The following is a 20,568-nucleotide window of genomic DNA, read 5'->3' as shown; positions in this document are numbered from 1 at the left end:
CTCAAAATTAGGCAGCTTCTGTTCAAATTAAGGCAGCTATGGATATGCAGTCTCACTAACTTTATTCATGTTGTGAGCAGATTTATAGGTTAATGTTCATAAATTTTTCACTGCTTTCTAAATATAAAATGCATCGGCAATGTCACTAATATGCTTGGCTTGGGATTGTTTTCTTCCAGATAAATGCAGTTATAAAGACCCAAATTTTGTAATTTTTCCATGTGGTCCAATATACAGTAGTTGATAAGCATTTTTGCACTGACTTTGTCCATAATAATTTGCTCAAAAGGAGATTTTTTGAGTCGATTTTCATCAATCTTTTTCAATGGTTTCAATCCCATGACAACTAAGGACTTGGCTCTAGAGGCATGTATAGCGCAGATAATAAAGCAAAAGTTAAACATTCTTTTTAATTATCCCCTTTCCATTTCTAAATGATGTTCATAATAATTTGAAATAGAGTCTGAGTGAAGAATTCTCTTAAAGGATCAGATTTGTTAACTACTTTCTTATTAACCTCCTTTTACTAAGCACTATCTAGGAGAGTGTTCTGGTTGTTCTTTGTTATTTTGTGTAATACCGGGTAGGTTCAGCCAAATTCTGAGAGGAAAACAATTAAAAAAAAATTTTCGTGCAATTTAAAATTCAATCTATTGTTACAAGCAAAATTCATTAACCTCAAAAATTGTTGTTACGCCATAATTATGAGCTATAAATTAATTTTACCTGACAGTTAATATACAATTTAATTAAATTTTCAACGCTTCTAAATAGAAGCTGGTTAATTCCTAAACAAATAGGACCTCCATGGTTACGGATTTACACTCAAAGTTGTCACAACCGTTTTTCGCTGCCACTACAATATAAGGAGGCATGACAGTATAATTAGAAACTAACGGTCTATACCAGCATTAAACTTTCTCTCACTGCCAGGACTTGTGGTTTCTGGTGCCGTTCGTTTCTAATCATGATTAAAATCAGTTAATTAAGCTGTCGGCCCCTGTAAGGCTTGTTGCTGTTTTTTTACTCTTGTTTAGCCAGAAGTATAAAAGATAAAGATAAAAGATAAGTTTTCCAGTTTTGTTTTGCTCTGATTCTATTGTTGGTATCAGCGTGGTGTTAGCTGAGTGGGTTACATCAATGGAGGCTTCATAATAGTGTTAATCTCTCTGCAATTATGTGGATCTTGTCAATCGAAAGATATAAAAGTTACTTTAGGAATGGATCCCTTGTTTACTCAAGAGGTTGTCCAGTTGTTATCCATAACAAAGTATTAGCAGCCTTTATAATTGTACAATGTATATATAGTACTGTTATAGAATGTGGTTTAAATTTCTCCTAAATTTGCTGAATTTTGTTACCCTTACGCCTGTCTGTAACGTACTGTTAAAATCTGTTGAAGATTGACCCAATAATATTTTATGAGCTATTGAGTCTTTGTCTTGTGTATAAATTACTGCTAAAATCTCTTAGCTTCGACCATATTTAGTGGATATGCAAATGAATATGTAGTATATTCTTTAGTTGTGTGCATAACATTGACTATATTAAAACTATACCCCTGGACCCCTATCACCCTGTCTTTTCCTCTCCCCCATATTCCCCTCCCGTTATTGTCCCCTTCCCCGCATCCTGAAACAACGTTTCTAGCAATTTTTATCTTGTAAATAAAGTATTTGTATAAATATTTTATGCATACATTTAAAAAAAAAAATCTTTTCACATTGTGTTTAATATCTGCTGACTTTTAGAAGATTCAACTACATAAACAAAGACTGTTACAGATGAGTTTATTTCTTCAGCAAGATTGTTGAACAATTCTGAGAGGCTTTTTTTTGTATGTAGATCTTTTGAGAAATCATCAGGGATTAAAGAAAATCAATACTTTAAAATTTGCTGCAAGTTGTATTACCACTCTAGGGAGTAAGGAAAAGAGAGGGAATGGAAATGAATAAAGAAACAGAAACATAGGACATAAACAAAAGTAAAAAAGAAAAGAAAAAGCTATAAAACTATTATGTTACATGACTGTAAGGTAGGTGAATATTCCTAGAGTATATTATTAAAAGTTACCATGAAGATTTGTAATGCCACACATTTCGAACGATCAGTGCCGACTTTGCAACTTATCAAACGATCGTTTCTCTGTCCTCGATGGAGAAGGCATGAATAATATAAATATAGTCTATCAGAATGTAAAATGTTACACAAATTGAGTCAACAACAGTTTAATTTCAATACAAGACATGAACATTTTTTTTTTTTACTGTTTTCAGTGTCAATATTGACACGCGATGACTAAATATTAGCATTTATGCAGGTCACATAGGAAATGACATTGGGTCTGCAAATATGATTAGGGACTGATATTAAATTCTGTTATCTCCAGTTAAACCAAACTGTTGACATTTTTTGCTCCATGGTTTTTATCTATCTTTCCTGTAAACTTCTACTGTACAAGGTTATTAGGCTTTTCTGTACCTTGACTGTGCCTACGATATTAAAGGTGTCTGGATTAGATTTTTAATGCAAGCCGTAGGGTATATGTTTTAATAATTCACTACAGGGCCTGAACCCCCAAAACAAGGAAAAAGATCACAAGGTACGGATATGATGACCCTTAATGATAACGCTAAACAACTGTAGTTTTGCGTAGGATGGAATAGCTAAAGGATGGCCTCGTAGTGGAATGTGATGTGGCTAGTCTCTTTGCCACTGGTATAGATTAGGGATGAGCAGGAGAGATGAGGTGGGAAGGTAGACAAGGTGAAGGACATGGAAGCAGCAGACTTTGTGAAGAGTACCACATAATGCAGATTGCCATTGGTGCTTGTTGATTACTAGATGGTCCTGGACTAATTGTTAATATCCATGGTTTGGTCATTTTTTTTTTACATTTTTTTTTCAGGAGAGGTTATTGCTTTTAAGTTACCTTGTGACAGGAGCACTAGAATGGGATGTAGGGCTCTATAGTTTCTTAGGAATGAATCCTGAATCACATCTTTTTTGTCTCGTTTTCTTCATTTTCAGTCGTCTGTCTGTACGATGAAGTCACGTATCACGAAGCCGACGTGAGATATGTCGATTGCAACGAATGGTAAGAACTATATATATAATTCGTGAAGTGAGATTGGGAAATTGATTCTCAAGTTTCTCAATCACACAGCCCTTTTTTTTCTTTCCATCTATTGTAAGATCTTATTTGATGAAGAAAAATAGTGATGTATTAAAGTCGATGATGTAAGTCAGTTAACCTGCAAAGGTGTCTTGTGACCAAAAATTATGAGAAAAAAAAGTAAAGTTTTTGACATATTTGGTAAAATAGAAAAAACTTTTAATATCACTTTGAGCTTTGTGATGAATTCATTCTGTCATATTCCTTTCAGCCTCAATTTATCTTAATTATTTGAGAGTTCCCAAAGGTGTTTTTCATGACCCGCGTACTCACAAATTTTTCTCACGCGCCAGAAACCTTCTCTGGAAAGAGTTCTAGCAAAGCTTTCACAAGAACCGACCACAATACTGTGAGGAATCTCTTGGTCTTGTATGACACCTGAGCCAAATTTTTGAGTTTAGTTTTCTTTACTTTTTTTGTCTTCATCGTTCTGAGTCAGGTTTCACTCGCAATGACTCCGTAGTTTTTTTTTTCGTTCTTGAAAATATTTGCATCGATAACAACAATATTCCTGTGTTTTGTCTTCTGTAAATGTCATTGACTGATTCCGGGAGCCAGTATTATGATGAGATTTCCGTACAGCAATTTTTTTTCTTTTTTTCGGGCGTTAAAAGGAGAAATTCCCGAGAGAGAAATTGTTTTTTCGCCATCCATCAATTTGTCAAGAGTCTGGTAAGATCACAACGTTGTCATCTCGGAGAGTCAATCATCTAGAGGACATGTGTGACTAACGCCCCGAAAAAATCAATGATGAATCAATGCAGCGTATCAAATTAACGTTTTCCCACCTTCGGTGCGAAAAAAACCTCGCTCCTGGGTGCTCCCGCTCTGCGTACAGCACTCCCGCTCTACGGCACTCCCGAGGTCACGTCCTGTCGAGGGCTGGTAGAGGGGGAGTATCGTAAGAAAGGAGAGAGACCTTGTCCCTGAAGGGGGAATGGTGCTGGGAGCATTCAGAGGATGTCTCTCTCAGGACTGGATTAAAAGCAGAAAATGACGAAACTGGATTATGGAAACAAAATATGCCCAGTGAAGATAAAGATAATTAAAACCTGTCTCTTGTTTAGGGCATGAGAGGATAGAGAGACGATGTTTCCTTTCGTGGAGGGAGTCTCGGTCGGGGAATTCTTTTAATTAGAATGTTCCGGGAGAAGCCAGACAGTTCTTAGAGTTCTTTCATTGCATCGAAATTTAGGCCTCCGGCTAAACACAAGGAGTATATTACTTCTCATGCTTCTCTCGTGTTTTATTTATTCTTGTTCTCTCTCGTTCAGGTTTTTTTTTTGGGGGGGGGATGGTGGGTGTTTTCTTTAACTTTTTGGCCTTAATATATAGTTTTGTCCGCAGGCACTTGATTCATAAAGTAAAACAAAGCAATGCAATTATTATTTTATGTTTTAATTTCCTTTTTCGAAGGTGATGAATGTTCATGATCATTGAATGGATCTGGGTATTCCTTAATTGTATTGTTTTAAAAAATTATCAAAACTAATAGTATAAATTATTAAAGGTGCTAGACAATAAATTGCATGCTGCTTCAAACTTCATGCTCAGAGGCATACACAAAATTGTATCAAATTATTAATTAGGAATCAATTCCACATTCCCAAGTTTTTATTAAATTTTCTGAGAAATCAAGAAAAACAGAGGTAACAGTGTTCCACTTAATTGGTAAATATTTTTGTAAATTGCAATTTTTTTTTTTATGGGGGGGAGGGGGGTTCAGTTTATTCAGAGTAATGAGATAACCACCAAAATACATCACCAAAAACTGGTTTACAATTGCGCTAGATGTCACACTTAATGGATCAAACTTGCAAAATATATTTTGCTTTTAAGATTAGTGTACAGTATTACACCTCATGCTGATTGCACTCACTATGTAATAATCTCATTGAAATCATCAATAAAATGAGTTTGACTATGATTGATGATCTGCAAACTAATTTCCAACACTCGAGAAGGAAAGTCAGAACAAGAGTCTGACGCTCCACGGATTAGTTTATGAAAACAAATTTGACATGTTTTCGAGGAATATACCAGTGCTATAGTCGATCGGATAAAGACAGTGACATTTGAAGCAATGAAAAGAAGCATCTGGTAGGTCTCTGCTGCAAACCCTGTCCGTCTAAAGAAAGGTGGGTTTGTCATCCAAGAGAAACCCACGGTGTTCCAACTTGTCAAAAATTAAAAGGGGAAAGAGAAAAGGAGCTTAAAAGTGCAGATTGAATATACATCTGATGTGAAGTGTTAGGTTATAAGCCATTTGACTGCTCCTTTATTCATCTGTGGGTTGCTTACAGTAGCAACGTATAAAAATAACTGCCTAATATAATATTCAGGAAAGAGAATAACTGAAGAAACCGAAACAAAGTTATGACCAATATTTGTTCGTCTTAAAACTTCTAATTCTGTTCATAGTTGTGTCGAATAAGGTTAACACAGTTTTAAAAAATCAACCATAGAATTAATTCAGTAATTTTTTACTTCCTTCCTCTTTTCCTTTTCACAGCCATTGCCAGAAAGGATCCTGGTTTTGCACAAAGAAATTCTGCGGGTAAGCGAACAAGAATCGTTTTATCATAAGTTTACTTCATCAAATAAATCCATTAACTTTAGTCAATTTTTTTGCAATATTATTCAACGTCGCTATTATCAAATTTCTTTCGTACGTTCGTAAGTTGTTTTAGCTTTTATCCTCTTCTAAACCACTCGTGTGACTCCCATAGCCTCTTTTCAAAGTCAACTACTAATTTTGGATATTAAATTTTTATTTTTTTTTCGCACCCGACGTTGGAAACTTGTCAGATGTTTTTTCAAAAGCGGCCCGAGGAAATTAATTTTGTGGGCATCGAGAAGTTATTCATTTTGTTGTGTTGGTGGACTCGTAGAGAGGAAATCAATGTTTGAGAGATTGCTTTGACAGGCAAAAATTAATGTACTTACGGGGAAGTGTGCAAACGGTTTGGGCATTCTCTTACTGGTATTGATCGTTTGGTGGCGTTACTGGAGTGGAATTGGAGCCATCTGAGAAATGTACGTATGTGTAAAGTATGAGAAAAACAAGGAAAGGGAGGGAGGGAGGTGGAACGATTTCAAGAAAGATTCCATTATGTCTTGTCGACATGTTTAAACTGTCAAATTACATAATGATGAAATGTAGTCTATATATTTGTCTAAGCTTTAGTGCCATCTTGGTATTTAAATTAAATTTTGTAAAACTGGAAGCTAACAGAGATTGCTCACTGTACCTTAAATGTTTATCTCTTAAAGATTTCCAAAAGCAACAGTCTTTTGAAAACAATTTTGAATATAATAGCTAATGATTCAGACCTTGGAGGGAGGGGGAGGGGCAGGGGGAAGGAGGAGGTAGCAGTGAGGAAAGTGTGGAGGTTGCACACATTATTCCTTGGTATGTAGTGACAAACAGTAACATAATCTCCTCCCTGTGTGTTTTATTTGTTTTTGTTTTTTTCATTTTGGAAATTTAAATGTCTGAAACTTGGCAGATAAATAAGGAAGCATATAAACAGTCGTAGGAGAGTGATTTTTACCCCCTCTAAACTTCTCATCGAATCTATTCCTGGTTGTTAGCTCTGATATGATACCCTCTAATTTGCACACTGTTACACCATAAACAGTGGAAAGGTTTCAAATTTTTAGCTATCTGTATCGAGATAAAAATAAAAAACAGCCTTTTAGTTGCTTCTCGGGAGTTTAATTTACAGTTAGAGGTAAAAAAAACACAGAACAAATGTGCATTTGTCAGATGACAATCTATTAAAATTTCAGAAATGGTTTCCTCCGCTGACCATTCACGACGGACTTTCTAGAATATTTGGGTCAATATTTCACGTCTTCATTTGCTCTCGCACCAATTAATTTGGGGCTCAATATTTGAGGAGGGTCTCGACGTAACCGTAACTGTAACTTGTTAGACGAGATATCGATCCAGAACGGTGCGTAAGTACGTGCACCGAATAACAGGACGACGAATGCATGACTTGAGGTTAAAAGAAAGAAAAAAAAGTACAGTTTTTTGACAACTTAACCTGCAGTGAACTTTTTAAGAGTTCTGTTCTACGCGTCAGACAGGTATATAAGTCATAAGTTCCTGTGGGAATAGCAAATTGAACTAAAACCTAAAATTGGGTTTAGGTGTCTTAGAATGCCTTCACATGCATGCAAGAGTTTATCAGGTTACCTGTTTTTATCAGACGGACGAAACATGCAACCTTCTCAGTTGGAAATGATTTGCATGTATTGATACTATTTTAAGTAAAGGGAGAAACTGACAGTGAAATGAATGAAGGCAATTATTCATGACAGTTTTATACAATATTCATGCCTTAATTTCCACTGGTTACTTTAAAGGGGTCACCTGTACAGGGCATGCAGGGCAACCAGAAAATACAAACATTGATATATACAGATTGGGTTTCAAATGCAAATTTGAATGCTGTCCCTGTGCATTCTCTGTATTGATTTAATAACATATTTTAAACCTTGAATTGTTAATTATATGTCATTTTGTAGAATTTGTGATATCATTTCATCAAAGAACTAAAACAAAACCTGGTACATTAATAGGATTCTTGATTCTTCAGATCCGATATCAAGTCATGTATAATTGTATGATACTGCACATGTTCAATTGGAATTTTTGCCACCACTTTGAGGAGAAGTTATCCTTGAAACTGCAATTAATTTAGTAATGAATATTTTATGCTTTTGTTTTAAATTGAATTTAACGAGTTATATTATTCTTGTGTAAAAGTAAGTTGGCCTGACGTTTCGATCCTAGAAGGATCTTCTTCAAAGGCTAAAAAAAAAAGAAAGAAAAGGCCTTTGAAGAAGATCCTGCTAGGATCGAAACGTCAGGCCAACTTACTTTTACACATTCTCCTACACAGGCTCTCTAGTGGATAAGCAGTTTGCTAACAGTTTTATTTTATTTTTATATTATTCTTATCTAAATATATACTACTTTAATATCCTGGTTTTCTTTTCTTACAGGACAATTCACGGCTCCTTCCATTTCATAAACAATTATGACCTGATAGAGGAGGATGCCGAAGAATTTCAAAGGTGAAGGTTTTATTTTCTTTCTGTAGAATTCAATTTTACCTTTTATGCAGTGAGCTCGAAAAAAAAAATTGTTATTAAAAAAATGTGTTTTTTAATTGGCTAGTGATGATATTTTCTACAAGTCTTCATTAATGTTTTCCTGTGATTAGATAGAAGAAATGTTTAAACCTATAGTTGTAACAAATTTACCAGCACTACAGTCACAGTAGTTAACATGATGGCTTATTCTCTCGTTTTGGTAATGCAGGCAGCTGCTGTGTAAAGATCTCCTTAAAACTGATGCCTAAAAGGTCAATGTACAGACCTCTCTTCGTCTAGTGTAGTCAGAGAACCACGTTAAATACCTGCATATATGCTGTTTTACCAGTCACTAGTTTTTTTTAAGAGGTATGACTAAGTTAGATTTGAAATAACTCTTGTGTTATAAAATGCTAGATTCTTGTATTAAGTGTGTTGTGCCTAGATGTCAAAAGGTTGCAATTACAGAGTATAAACTCCACCTAATTTACGCCTGTCAAAAGGTTTGGAATAACAGAAAGTAAAGACAAAAATATTGAATAATTAGATTTTCAGATCTGCAAAATTTTTTGCATTCTTCATTAAAATGTTTGTAGAAAAAAAATTGTGTAGCTTTATATGCACATGGTGGAAATTGAATATTGTGTTCATTTAGCAAATCTTAAGTGCATAAACATATGATGATAAAATCTTTTTCTGATAATCCTACTGTAGCAAAATAACTTCTGGTAGGATTAAAAACTCCAGGCAGTCATATTTTTACACATTTATCTTTGCCTACAACACATTTAATTTATCTTGAGAAAAGCTTTCCACAAATTATGAATTTGATTTTGCACACAAAGGTATTTGATCCCTTGCTCCACAATGCACCCATTACAGATATGGCCAACCAGTATCTCTGACTATTCCAATCGTCTAAGTTCAAAATCATTTCATCTTGCAATTTGTATGCATTTTACATTTGACGAAATTTTGACGAAAAGCAAACCTTTTTGCTCAAATTAAATCTGTCAGAAAAGTTTGCCACTTTCGAGGACTGCACTCGCCAAAGTTTATGTCGTGTATCTCGCCAACTAGCATTACAGATCTGTGAACTCTTTTTAAGATTCTCATTAATTGATATAAAGTACAGGAGCTCACAATGATCGGAAATCGCAAGGAGATATTTGAATTAAACTCTCGCAGGCCGATAATGATCATGGTTGTTAATTCTGTTTGCAGGTTGTTGCGAGAGGATCTCATCAACGTTTTTTCAATTCCACAAGAAATGTTAGATGACATAGAGGTAAGTGTGACATGATTTGATTTTTATAGCCAGCTTATGGTTCATGTGAATCATCATAATTACTGGGAAATGTTTCGTGTGTGGGTCGTTGGTTGTTTAGCGGTGGAACAGTATTTGATTTGGTGTTTGCTCTTCGTGTGTCACACGTATTCTTAGCTATTAAGGGCTTTTACTCTCACAATGTGGCATGGCAATGTCAATCATTAGTGTATTAGAAGTGATTTTCAGTGAACATTTGCCAAAACACTTAAAAAAATGACTTTGTACAGAGACCTTCAGCGGTTAATTCATAGAAAGTATTAAAATATGATTCTGGGTAAATGTTAACCTGCATGATAAACATTGACACAGGTGGAGAAAAATCAAGTCCTGCATCTGTTGGTGTTAGTGGTAGATTTGATGTGAATTGCAAATGTAGCTGGCATGTTTGGAAATAATTCAAATGTTGCAGTAAAACCCAAACTTTTAACAAGTTTGTCAAATGTGTCAGCACTGAATTCAGTCTGGGAGTTCATAATTTCTTGTAGACACACAGAAATAATTTTCTGTAGTGGGTGATGTCAATTTCAGTTCATTATATTGAAGATAAATACTACTTTAGAAAAGATTTCACCAGGCTTGAATTTAAGTATTAAGGTGATCTGTACAATATTCCATTACCAAAATCAATGAAAGACCACAGCTTTTATTTATATTATTATTGTTTTTGTTGTTGTCATTATTGTTATTTATATTTTCCTCGAAAAATCTGCGGTGAAAATTAAGCATTTGTATGGCATGAATCTCCCCCAAAGTACCCATGTTTTAAATGATTTTGTTAACTGAGCAGTGCAGGAATGAATCAAATCATTTGATTGATGGTCGGGTAGGAATAGACACTTAATGTTAAGCACACTCCTTGTTAAAAGTCCTCAATCAAGGAGATCAAGTACTCTGAAGCATCTGGTGAAGGAGTATCGTGTTGTAGTTGATCGAGTGAAAGTTAAAGAGGTAAAGATTCAAGGTTGACAGTCTTATATCATCAAGACATCCAAGTGTACAAAATTCACACAGTCCCTCTCAGGGCATAACAGTGTGCCACATCAACATGTCCCGTCCCCCAACCCCGGGGGACTTCCCAAAGGTTGCAGCCACAAACCAGCAGCAAGCAACTTGTCGTGTTAAATATGACTTTAAGGAGAATGGGGGAAGGAATTGCTAATTGATTCATGTGAGTAGGGACATCATTAATTTAAAAAGCAATATGTGAATGGGATATGATTAGTGAACATTGAGTCTAGGTATTCGGTAGTAACTCCGAGCATGTGACCTACATGTGTCACTAGGATATCCTGGTTCTAATTTTACATCAGCCAATTTGGAAACTTAAAGGGGGAGGAAGTACATGCTGTTTGTATGTAGTATTTATAGTGTATGTATATATTGGTTTATGGGTCTTGCTGTTTGTCTGTATGCATAGTGACGTCTCATGCACCCATCGTTATCACAGTTTCACTGGTGAGTGATAATTGACAGATTGTCGGCTCAGTTTTGGAGTAAGGACTCATACAGAGGATGCGCATGTTTCATATGCTGAATCATTGCTGTGTCGTCTGGAAAACAGGATTTCATGTTGAGGAAAGGGGAAGAGCAATTTAAAATTCTCTAAATTCTCAGAGCATCTTTCCTTGGAAATAAGTAGACGCAGGGATGTGCTCACACTGGGTGGCACCGAGCGGCTGCGCCCAGCAGTTCTGAACGCTGCCAAGCACAAACAGTATTTTAAACATTTCCGCCCGGCACTTTTTTTATGATAATTTAAAAATTTTTACCATAACCAAAATTTGGGAAAATACATGGCACAGGATAGGAAAAATAGCACCACCTAAGCATACTTCATGTGCAAATTTGTCCAGTGGGGAGGGGGTACCCCACCCATGACATCCCTCTCCCAGGGTGTGGATCACACCACTGCACAATCTGCCCGGAACTCAAATATTCCTGAGCACATCCCTGAAGACGTGATATAAACCGGCGTTCAGCCTTACTAGGATACGAACATCGCTAAAACTATAGATTGCCTGACTTTCCAAACCACTTATGTCATAAATAAGAATTGTGGCTGTCAATTTAATTCAATTTTTAGAAATGAACATCAAGCTTCGTCCATGTAAGTAGTTTGTAATAACAACTAATTCCTTTTTTTGTTGTTTTTTAATACAAGAACTGTACACATACTTCCCAAACTTTATCTAGATTGGATGTTATACAAGTAAAGTTCTCTTAGCACTCAAACTATTTCCAACAGATCTAATTCAGGCTATTAATGTAGAAATATAAAAAGCAATTACACATTCATTTCTCCACACCTCCACTGAGGGGTTTGTATTCTTAATTTTTCCTGACCCAAATTTTTCCCATTAGACCTGATATTACTATTAACTGCCCGTAACATGTCACTCAAACACCTCTCGATAATGTGAGCCTCGTCATTCCGAAGTTTGCGGTGTTAAAAATCTCAAGTCGATAATTTCGAAAAAATAGCTCGCATGAATCTTTGATGATTGAACCCTTTATTATGGCAAAATGTGACTGCTCTAACAATGTCTTTAGACTCCCTAATTATAAAACCGCCTCTAATATCCTGTCGATGTATTCTTGAAATTAGTTGTCCCAGATCTGTCATCAGTTTAATTAATCGGCTTTTTGTCTGTCTGGTCGATAGAAATGTCTATAAATTATTCCATCGGTCGAGACCCGTGCTGCTGATACAAGTTTCACTGTCGATCTACTAATCTCCATTTAACCCATAATCACTTTTCAAGTGGGTTGCACTTACAAATGAATTCTGGGTCGGATTTCAAATGACAGGGTAGTCATAATTGCACTATATCTGCTAGATCCAATGCATATTAAACAAGAATTTACATATTTCGTTTCAATGTAGTGGGCATCTCTGTGTCAAATTAATCGAGGAAAAAATTACGTTTTGATGCTATTTGCTGCGGTACAAATTTACAGTTGTGGTGACAAACTGTTGTATCTTTGCATTATGTTGTAAATATTCATGAGTGGGCGGGGCATGAGTGCAACATTTGAATCTGTCAGTTACGTGCTATTAATCGTGTCAGTGAGATGATTTTGAATGTTTTACGGGAGTCCATGGATATACCATGTTACAGTAATTGAATACAAGATATGCTATAAAGATATAAAATATCTTTCAAATATTTCCAAGGCTTTTTTTATCCAAACGTATCCATACTCAATTTAGATTCTGTCTTTAATCTTTGGGGTCTTATTTCATATTCTGTCTCTGAGGACAGCAAAAGCATAAATTTTAGACAGTATTGGCAGTTTGTTGGTGGCATTTCATTTCAGGTTACCGGTAACAGTGTTGCTATATTTTACAAGATGAAAGATTTTCTCTCGGTGAGTGAGGTCAAAACCACCATTACTTAAAAAGAAAATATGCTTTTTAGCATTTGACGTCGATATTTTTTTATATTCCCTTTACAGGTGTCTCCGGGTAGTATTCAGGTCGATATAACTCTGGTATCGTTACAAGCACAAAACGATGTTAAGAAAATATCTGCAGATATAGAATCTATGGTGAGTTTATCAGAAATATGTTAATTCAACCTAAGAACCCAGACCGTGATAGATCGTCTTGAAATAATTTTCCAACTTTTGTTTCTATGGTAGGTTTATCAGATACTTAAAAGATTCACATGTTTCTGGGTGAAAAATTGGTAACAGTTACTGTTAATAATTCATATTTTATAGAGTCATTCACTTCTTCGATTTTTTTTGGCTATTACAATTTTATATGAAATTATACATGATAAAACCAATTTACAATATATTTGGAATAACTTGACTGCATTGAATCTAGAGACAAAGTCCTCTAGAAAATTTCAAAAAGATTAAAAAAGGTAGTCTGTTATATTTTCCCCATTTCGTAGTCTGTACAGTAAACAATATAGCAAACACAACCCCCTCCCCCTCCCACCTCCCCATCCCATCAGATAAATATATCTTTGTTTTTGTCAATTGCAACTTGTCGTGAGAAGACTATGATGGATTTAACCCTCTGTTTACTGTTTCCTCCTTATGCAGCTCTCCACGGCTAATTATTCGTTCACATTCCAAGGAGAAGAGTTGATGGTGGATCCTGATTCCGTCTTCTTTGAAATGGAGCAGTCTCAAGCACCTTCTTCCACTGACCCTAACATGATAGCTCCTGCCTGGGACCTGGATACTCTTTACATCATCATCATTGTCATCTCCATTGGCATCATGGTCTTGTTCATTTTGCTGCTCTGTCTGGCCAGAGTCTGTGTAAGTTGGAAGTTTCATCACCATCAAGGCCGGTCCATACTCCAGCAGTCTCGCCAAGTATTACCACAAAATGTATTAGTACTTCCAGGCTATCGGATATTTTTTTTTCCGTCAAGCCTTCGCCGCACAATAGTGTAGTAGTGGAACTCATCCCCATGTACACAATATATAATTGTTGGCCTAGAAGCAAGTTAGCGTACATTATGTTCATAGCTTAATAGCCCCCCTTGGTGAGCTAATGGTAACGACAAACAGTAAACATGGAAAATATAACCAAATATCATAATCATGTCCTTCTTAAGACAAAAAATGGGAAAAACCGTGCACATCTGTAAACATCGCTTCTCAAAATGGTCGTCCATAGTGTGTCATCCATATCAGGCTGGGAGTTTGGATAATTACTTGAACTTCCAAGCAGCCAATCAGAAGACGTTTATAACGCGCTATGTGCTGTAGAAGTTGAACAAAAATTCAATTCTAGGCTATACGTACAAAAACAATACGCGATGAAGATGGTCTTTCCATATATGGTTGTTTTACATCTATCGCCTGTGATATATTTGAAGTATATACACGCCTGTTATACATTATTTTGAACTGATAAAAAATGCAAGAGCACCACAGGATCCTGATGTGATTGTTTCAAGCAGAGCTTTCATCTAGCCAATAATTTTTTTTTTTCTTTTTCAAATACATTCAGTCAAGAAATATTATCTCATAAAATTTCCCAGCCAGTTTCCCCTTCATGATTTGATAGTTCTAAATAAACGGAAAAGCTTCTTAGTCAGTATTTTACCCAAAGTTTTCAGATAACTTTACAGAATGAAATATTTTTAAGGAAAAGGTTTTTGTTCTGTTTGAATGTTTTTTTTAACATTTCTGTTATATCATACTTTCCTTTGATTTTGAATTTATATTTGATTGGATACTTTTGATTTGATCCGTTTCTTAAGCCGTGCTAAAATATCGTCTAGAGATGCCGCAATGAAAGCAAATCTTAAAAATGTTACCTATTAAATGAGAATCGAAGTTGAAGAAGAATGAATAATGAATAATGAGGAATGAAACTGCAGTTGGTAGCTTTACTTCTAAATCTTTCACATCCTTCAGCAATATCCTGATTATCTTAAACTTTATTTTGCTTCCTTTCTTCTTTTTCTACAGGTTAAACGACATAAAGCCAAAACTAAAGCAAAACAGTATCAACAGGGTGAAAATGGTGAAGCTCATAACGTAAGAAAATATTATATTTTTTACAAATTATAAAATGCTTTTAGTCTAAATGAACCAGTCTTCTCCAGAGTGAATTGTTGCAGATTATAATTCATTATTTAATCAAAAATTGTGCTCAATATGATATTTCAGTTATGGTTGACTTTGTTTAATATTTAAACTGTTCACTTTCTGAATCATAATCTACTAATCTATCGCAGTTCAAAACTGTGCCAATGTTGTGGTATATTTATGCAGCAACATATATTAAATTTTGTAAGAGAGCAGCTTAAAGTCATGGAAATTTACAATAATATTGTAGTTAACCTTATGACGCTCTTGCATGTTGGCAGTTCTTTGCCTTTTGTGACATTAATGTCTAACTATGAGTAATGTTATCACTGGTTGTAGTCTCAGTATCGTTAAAGAGCATTAACTTTTACAATGCGTATAAGAAGGATTAAGTCATCACATGATGCAAAAACTCTATAGTTTCCTGCTCGGAATTATTTAACCTTCACAATGCTCTTTTGTTTTAAGTTATATTTTACCTATTAATTAACAGTAATTATGCTGAGCCACAGGTTATCCCTCCGTTAGTTAAAACAAAAGATTGTATTTAAAAGATTTTAACAAAAGATAGTCAAAAAGCAGGTCAAGAGCGAAGTACTTAAAGTTGGAACTACTTCCTGAATTGCTATGGTAACTGTTTTCATAAATTATGTTTAAAAACATATAACTTAATTGTTTCATATTTAGGGAAGAAAAGTCTCTTCAACTCATAAGCTTTGAATTTTAGCAACCTTGTACACAATGCCAAAGTCATTTCTCATCTATCGTCCTGTTTTTTCTATTTTCATTTTTTTTTTAATGTTCTGTTATCTGCTAATCTTGAAGGGCTACAAGTGGTACATGACAAATATTTCCGATTTAAGGACTGGTAAAATGAGAGAAACTATACCATGTTTACATAATTTGTGTTCTACGTTCTACTTGCATGTTTTGACAAGTCAAAGCGAGCCACTAAGTACGTGTTTCCTGGGAAAAGGAATATTTTTGGAACCATTATGATTTTGAGACTTCCTGTAGGAAATGCCTCACCTTCTAGACAAATCACTTAACTATTTGTCCAGCACACTGGTGCAAACAAAATTCATTTACTGTAATGCAGTATGTAAATGATCATTGCTAAGTGTTCCATTTCTAATAGGGAACACTCCCTTGCTAGATTTGCTGGTGCCACCGATGTGGTATCTTTTTATCCAGGCTATCTGGATGCTTTTCATTACATTACAATCATTGGAAAACACAAGGAAAACATGGACTAGTTGAGCCCCTGCCCACCCCCCCCCACCCATCTTACTTCCCTCTTTGGTACCAATTACAACCCTTTCAAAAGAACTTTAGGCCAAAGAATCCATTTTTTAGCTTCTGCTTTGGTATTGGAACTCCAACTTATGTAAGCCTTCAAAACTGGGATATGTTGATAGTGTTTAACTTACATTCAGTAAAGTTATTAGATATGTATGTTCGTGTTCAGCTGATTAAACTGTTACCTAGGCCTTGCAGGTAATATCAGTATACTGACTCCAACTTTAGTGTTGCTAAAGACTCTTCATAAGTACTCGTCTGGAGTTTCAACCTTCCAAATTATTCCTGAGTTTTGAGGAGTCGGCAATTAGAAAATGTTTTGGAAAGTTTCTGTGAAATGAATGGATGATTGAGTTGTTATTGATTTGACTTTCTGGAATAGTTTAGGCATCACTGAATACCTTCAAGATACCAATGTTGGTGGAGACAAAATCTTCAATCCAAATTTGACTTAATAGGAAAAATATCGTGATTAAATTTTCATTTAAAAATAAAACCCCTATCCTGTATTCTTTCACTTGACAGTAGTAATTATTAATGTTGCATTCTTTTTTCTTCTCCTTTCTGTTTTTTTCAGCTTAATAACTCAAGACAAATTACCACGATACCAAACCATCTGTACGCCGTCATCGATAACTCAGAGAATTACCAGGACGTCGACGACGTCAGTATCAGCATGGAGGATAGCAGTGCTTACCACACGTACGAGAAACCGAGTACAAACGGCTCTAACCTCGCCATGCAGCCCACGTTGGAGTACAAAGAACTAGAACCGTACAGGGATCATGAAGAAGAAACTTGCTGCCAATTAGAAAGAGACATCTTAGAGAACACAGATTTGTAATCAAAGTTATCCATAGCTTTGAAAAACAAGCCGTCTTTCATTGCCGTTTTGAGAAAAACATTTCGTTGATCTCTGTGTGTCTCATAAACTGCCTATTATCTCGTGCAGACGCCAGTCATAAGCGGTGTCAGCAGTGGGATTACCACTGGAGTATGTTAACTAGATTACACACTGGAAGTATGTTAAATAGATAATCATTACCTCCTTTTTAGATTCAAGGTTGTACAGTTTTGTTTAATACACAGTGGATATTTCTGCCACTATGTTATGCCCAACTATCCCATTGCATATAGATTTGACTCTCAGCTTATGTAACGTATAGATATAACAAAGCTCTTGATAGTCTTAGTAATCACATGTTTGGGACTGTTAGTTTTTTTCAAACACAACTTGCATTAAGCTGAGGGCATTATGTTTGGTTTATTTTTTAAGTCATGGAGTTCATAAGTTGCTTGAGACTGATAGTGGTACTGTTCAGGGGAATGTTATGACATTTTGTTCGAAGAGAGAGAGAACAAGTCACAGTTCATGAGTTGCTTAAAGGCATTGAAGACTCGCCCCAAACCGTGTGCTGCCATCTGAAAAAGTTAACTTTCCGTTGCTTGCAAGTGAAGTTTTGTTCGAGTCACTACAAAATGCAGACAGTAATGAAACGTGATACATTAATTGTTATCTTTAGCTGGACCTGAGATGTCCATCGCTGCTATGTACACTGTGTTGTGGGTATTGACCGTAGCTGCATGTATTGACTGTACACTAGTGTCTAATTACCGACGGTAGCAAGCTGTGTGTGTATTTTCTGGGATCGATGGTGGTGTCTAACATTTCTGTTACTCTTCATTCGAAACTAGGTCAGATTACCGGCATGAGTCGTATCTTTGTGCGCGAGTCTTCACTCCCTTTAAGACTGATCTGGTGTTACTGTTCAGGGGAATATTTAGACATTTTTTACCTAGAAAGACAGAGAGAAAGGTTTCATATTCGATACAAACTGTTTCCCTTTCCTCATCTCTTTCCCAGTATTTACCACAATCAATTCATTTCAATCACTATTGACCTTCCTTCTCGAGTTTTAAACTGTTTTGAATGACTTTGTTTCCTCTTAGAAAAGGAATTTCCGTGCTCAAAAATTGGACAAAGTTTGCCTCACACTAACATTTTAATATTATGATACATTTGCTGCAACAACAGAATGTTTTGTCAGAATATTTGCACTATATCTATAACATTTTAGTTGGTTGTAATAGCCGTAAAATGAGACCACTCTGAATTCAGCCATTCAGTGTTCATTCATTCTTGTGAAGAACATAACTAGTAATGAATTATGTGGTTATTATATGGTTATTTTGCACTAAACCTTTATTATCTGTATTTATCAAATCATGAAATATGGACAGTCAATCTTCTTGCCCATGCAATGTGATATTTTTTGTTCTTAAGAGCCAAGGCATTTTTTGTTGTTGTTGTAATCAACAGGATTCAAAAGAATATATGCAAACAGTTAATAATTCTTATTTCTGAAAATAGCAGAGAATTTTATGGCTAGAATGGGTTTCAAACCAGGGACCTCTAGATTACAGACCCAGTACTCTACCAACTGAGCTGTCCAGCCCTCAGTTGTTGCAATTCCTATAATTTTTCGATTGTGTCAAAATTTCCCATTCAGTTTTTAACATCATTTATTTACTTATAAAATTCATATAGAAGATTTCATCCTTGTTTCTATTTGTTTTGGAATAAGCATAAGATGATATTGACAGTCTTCTGCATTTTTCTCTCATTCCGTAAAATATCAAGTAGACTGTTTCATTTCAGAGCTCCCATCGACAAGATAAGCAGAAATGCAAATAACTAAATAGCATTTCTTTGAAGGTTAAAGGTCATCTGTGTTGCCTCGAAAATATGCTAGAGTGTCAATTAATGGTCGTTCAATATTTCGAAGTTAACTGCCACTTATCAGGGCATGTTTAATTACAGAGACATTTATTGCTTTAATTGAATGCTCTTCAATGTTTTGGAATAATCTGTATAGGTTGTAAATCTCCAGGAAAGAACTTTTGAAAAACCATGTAGCAATTTGACATGAGTGACCTTTGAACTGTCAAATAACTTTGTATTAAACATGTTCGATAACTTGTAGTTCTGAATCTCAAATTTGTTTGCATGAAACAATTGGGATGTAATTGGAAAAGGATTTTTTATTCTCATTTAGAAATTATTTTACAAATTTACATTTTCGTTTTTTGTGGCGAATAGCTTGATGAAATGAATCGCATATGTAGTTTATTTGTATAGGGTTTATGGTATACCATACTTTCATGTTCATATTTAACAAAATTTTAAAAATTCCTTAAAGTTGTACATAGGTTTATAGTAATTTGTATATAAGCACTTTTAAGTATATATCTCTGTATTCACACATCATGTATACATAGTACACATGGCAACCCCAAAGAAAGTAGGAAAACTGTAAATTTCGTTTATGTTGTGATTACATCTGGAATCAAATTCCATTGTCTTTTAATGCCTTAATTGCAAACAAGGTATCATTGTCTCAATGAAAAACTTGACATTTACTGATCATTCAAGTGTTTTAAATGGTTTCTTTTTTTAAATATATTGTAGTTATTAGTTCCTTCATTTTTTTGCTTAACAAAATTTGTTTTGGTATCAGAAAGTACTTAACTTTTAATATTTGACTTTGCATTGAACCTCACTCAATAAAGGGTATGTCAAATGTCGATATTTGTACGATGCATCAAAGTCAAGCACATTTAAGGTCATCAAAGTTACCCCCCCCCCCAATCGAAATTGGTATCAAAAGGGGTAATGTAAAATTACTTAGGCATCATTTTCAGGATACAGCTAACATTGATTCCATCTGAAAGTTTTTCTTCATTATGACTAAATTAGTAAGAAAAATGAAAACATGTGAAAGAGGAGCTTCCTCGGTATTTGAAGTATTATCAGAAAAGAATATGGAAACCTTGTTAGACCTTTGTTGGAAATAGTATGGAAATTTCTAATAATTTAATTGAAATATGTATGAAATTTAGTTGGAAAGGTGCTATGTTACCAAAAAAAGTTTGTTTGAATTTGAGTTTTATTGTAATTCTTACTTGTTTTCTTTTTATTTTCTATTCTAATCAATGGTTGTCCTCTTAGGCTGTGTAGAAAAAGACCAAAAAGATTTGAAGTTATACCCTTCCCCCCCCCCATCGAAAGGGGTAGTGTGGGGAGGGTTGGGGTGAA

At 35.1% G+C, this 20,568-nt stretch overlaps 1 protein-coding gene across 2 annotated transcripts in view; it reads left to right on the top strand.

Moving 5' to 3' along the window:
* The window catches only part of LOC139971232 (uncharacterized), a 42,643-nt gene extending 22,350 nt beyond the window's left edge, over positions 1 to 20,293 (top strand). For both annotated transcript variants that reach the window (XM_071977515.1, XM_071977514.1), the window contains exons 7-14: positions 3,031 to 3,097; positions 5,688 to 5,732; positions 8,192 to 8,263; positions 9,506 to 9,569; positions 13,068 to 13,160; positions 13,668 to 13,889; positions 15,054 to 15,122; positions 17,050 to 20,293. In XM_071977515.1, coding sequence (XP_071833616.1) covers positions 3,031 to 3,097; positions 5,688 to 5,732; positions 8,192 to 8,263; positions 9,506 to 9,569; positions 13,068 to 13,160; positions 13,668 to 13,889; positions 15,054 to 15,122; positions 17,050 to 17,316 — 899 coding nt within the window. In that variant the 3' untranslated portion in view covers positions 17,317 to 20,293. The remainder of the gene's footprint in view (positions 1 to 3,030; positions 3,098 to 5,687; positions 5,733 to 8,191; positions 8,264 to 9,505; positions 9,570 to 13,067; positions 13,161 to 13,667; positions 13,890 to 15,053; positions 15,123 to 17,049) is intronic.
* Positions 20,294 to 20,568: the final 275 nt, after the last annotated feature.

This window comes from Apostichopus japonicus, chromosome 8 (assembly GCF_037975245.1).
Source record: "Apostichopus japonicus isolate 1M-3 chromosome 8, ASM3797524v1, whole genome shotgun sequence".
NCBI lineage: Eukaryota > Metazoa > Echinodermata > Holothuroidea > Aspidochirotida > Stichopodidae > Apostichopus > Apostichopus japonicus.
This window is presented reverse-complemented; position numbering and strand designations above follow the sequence as displayed.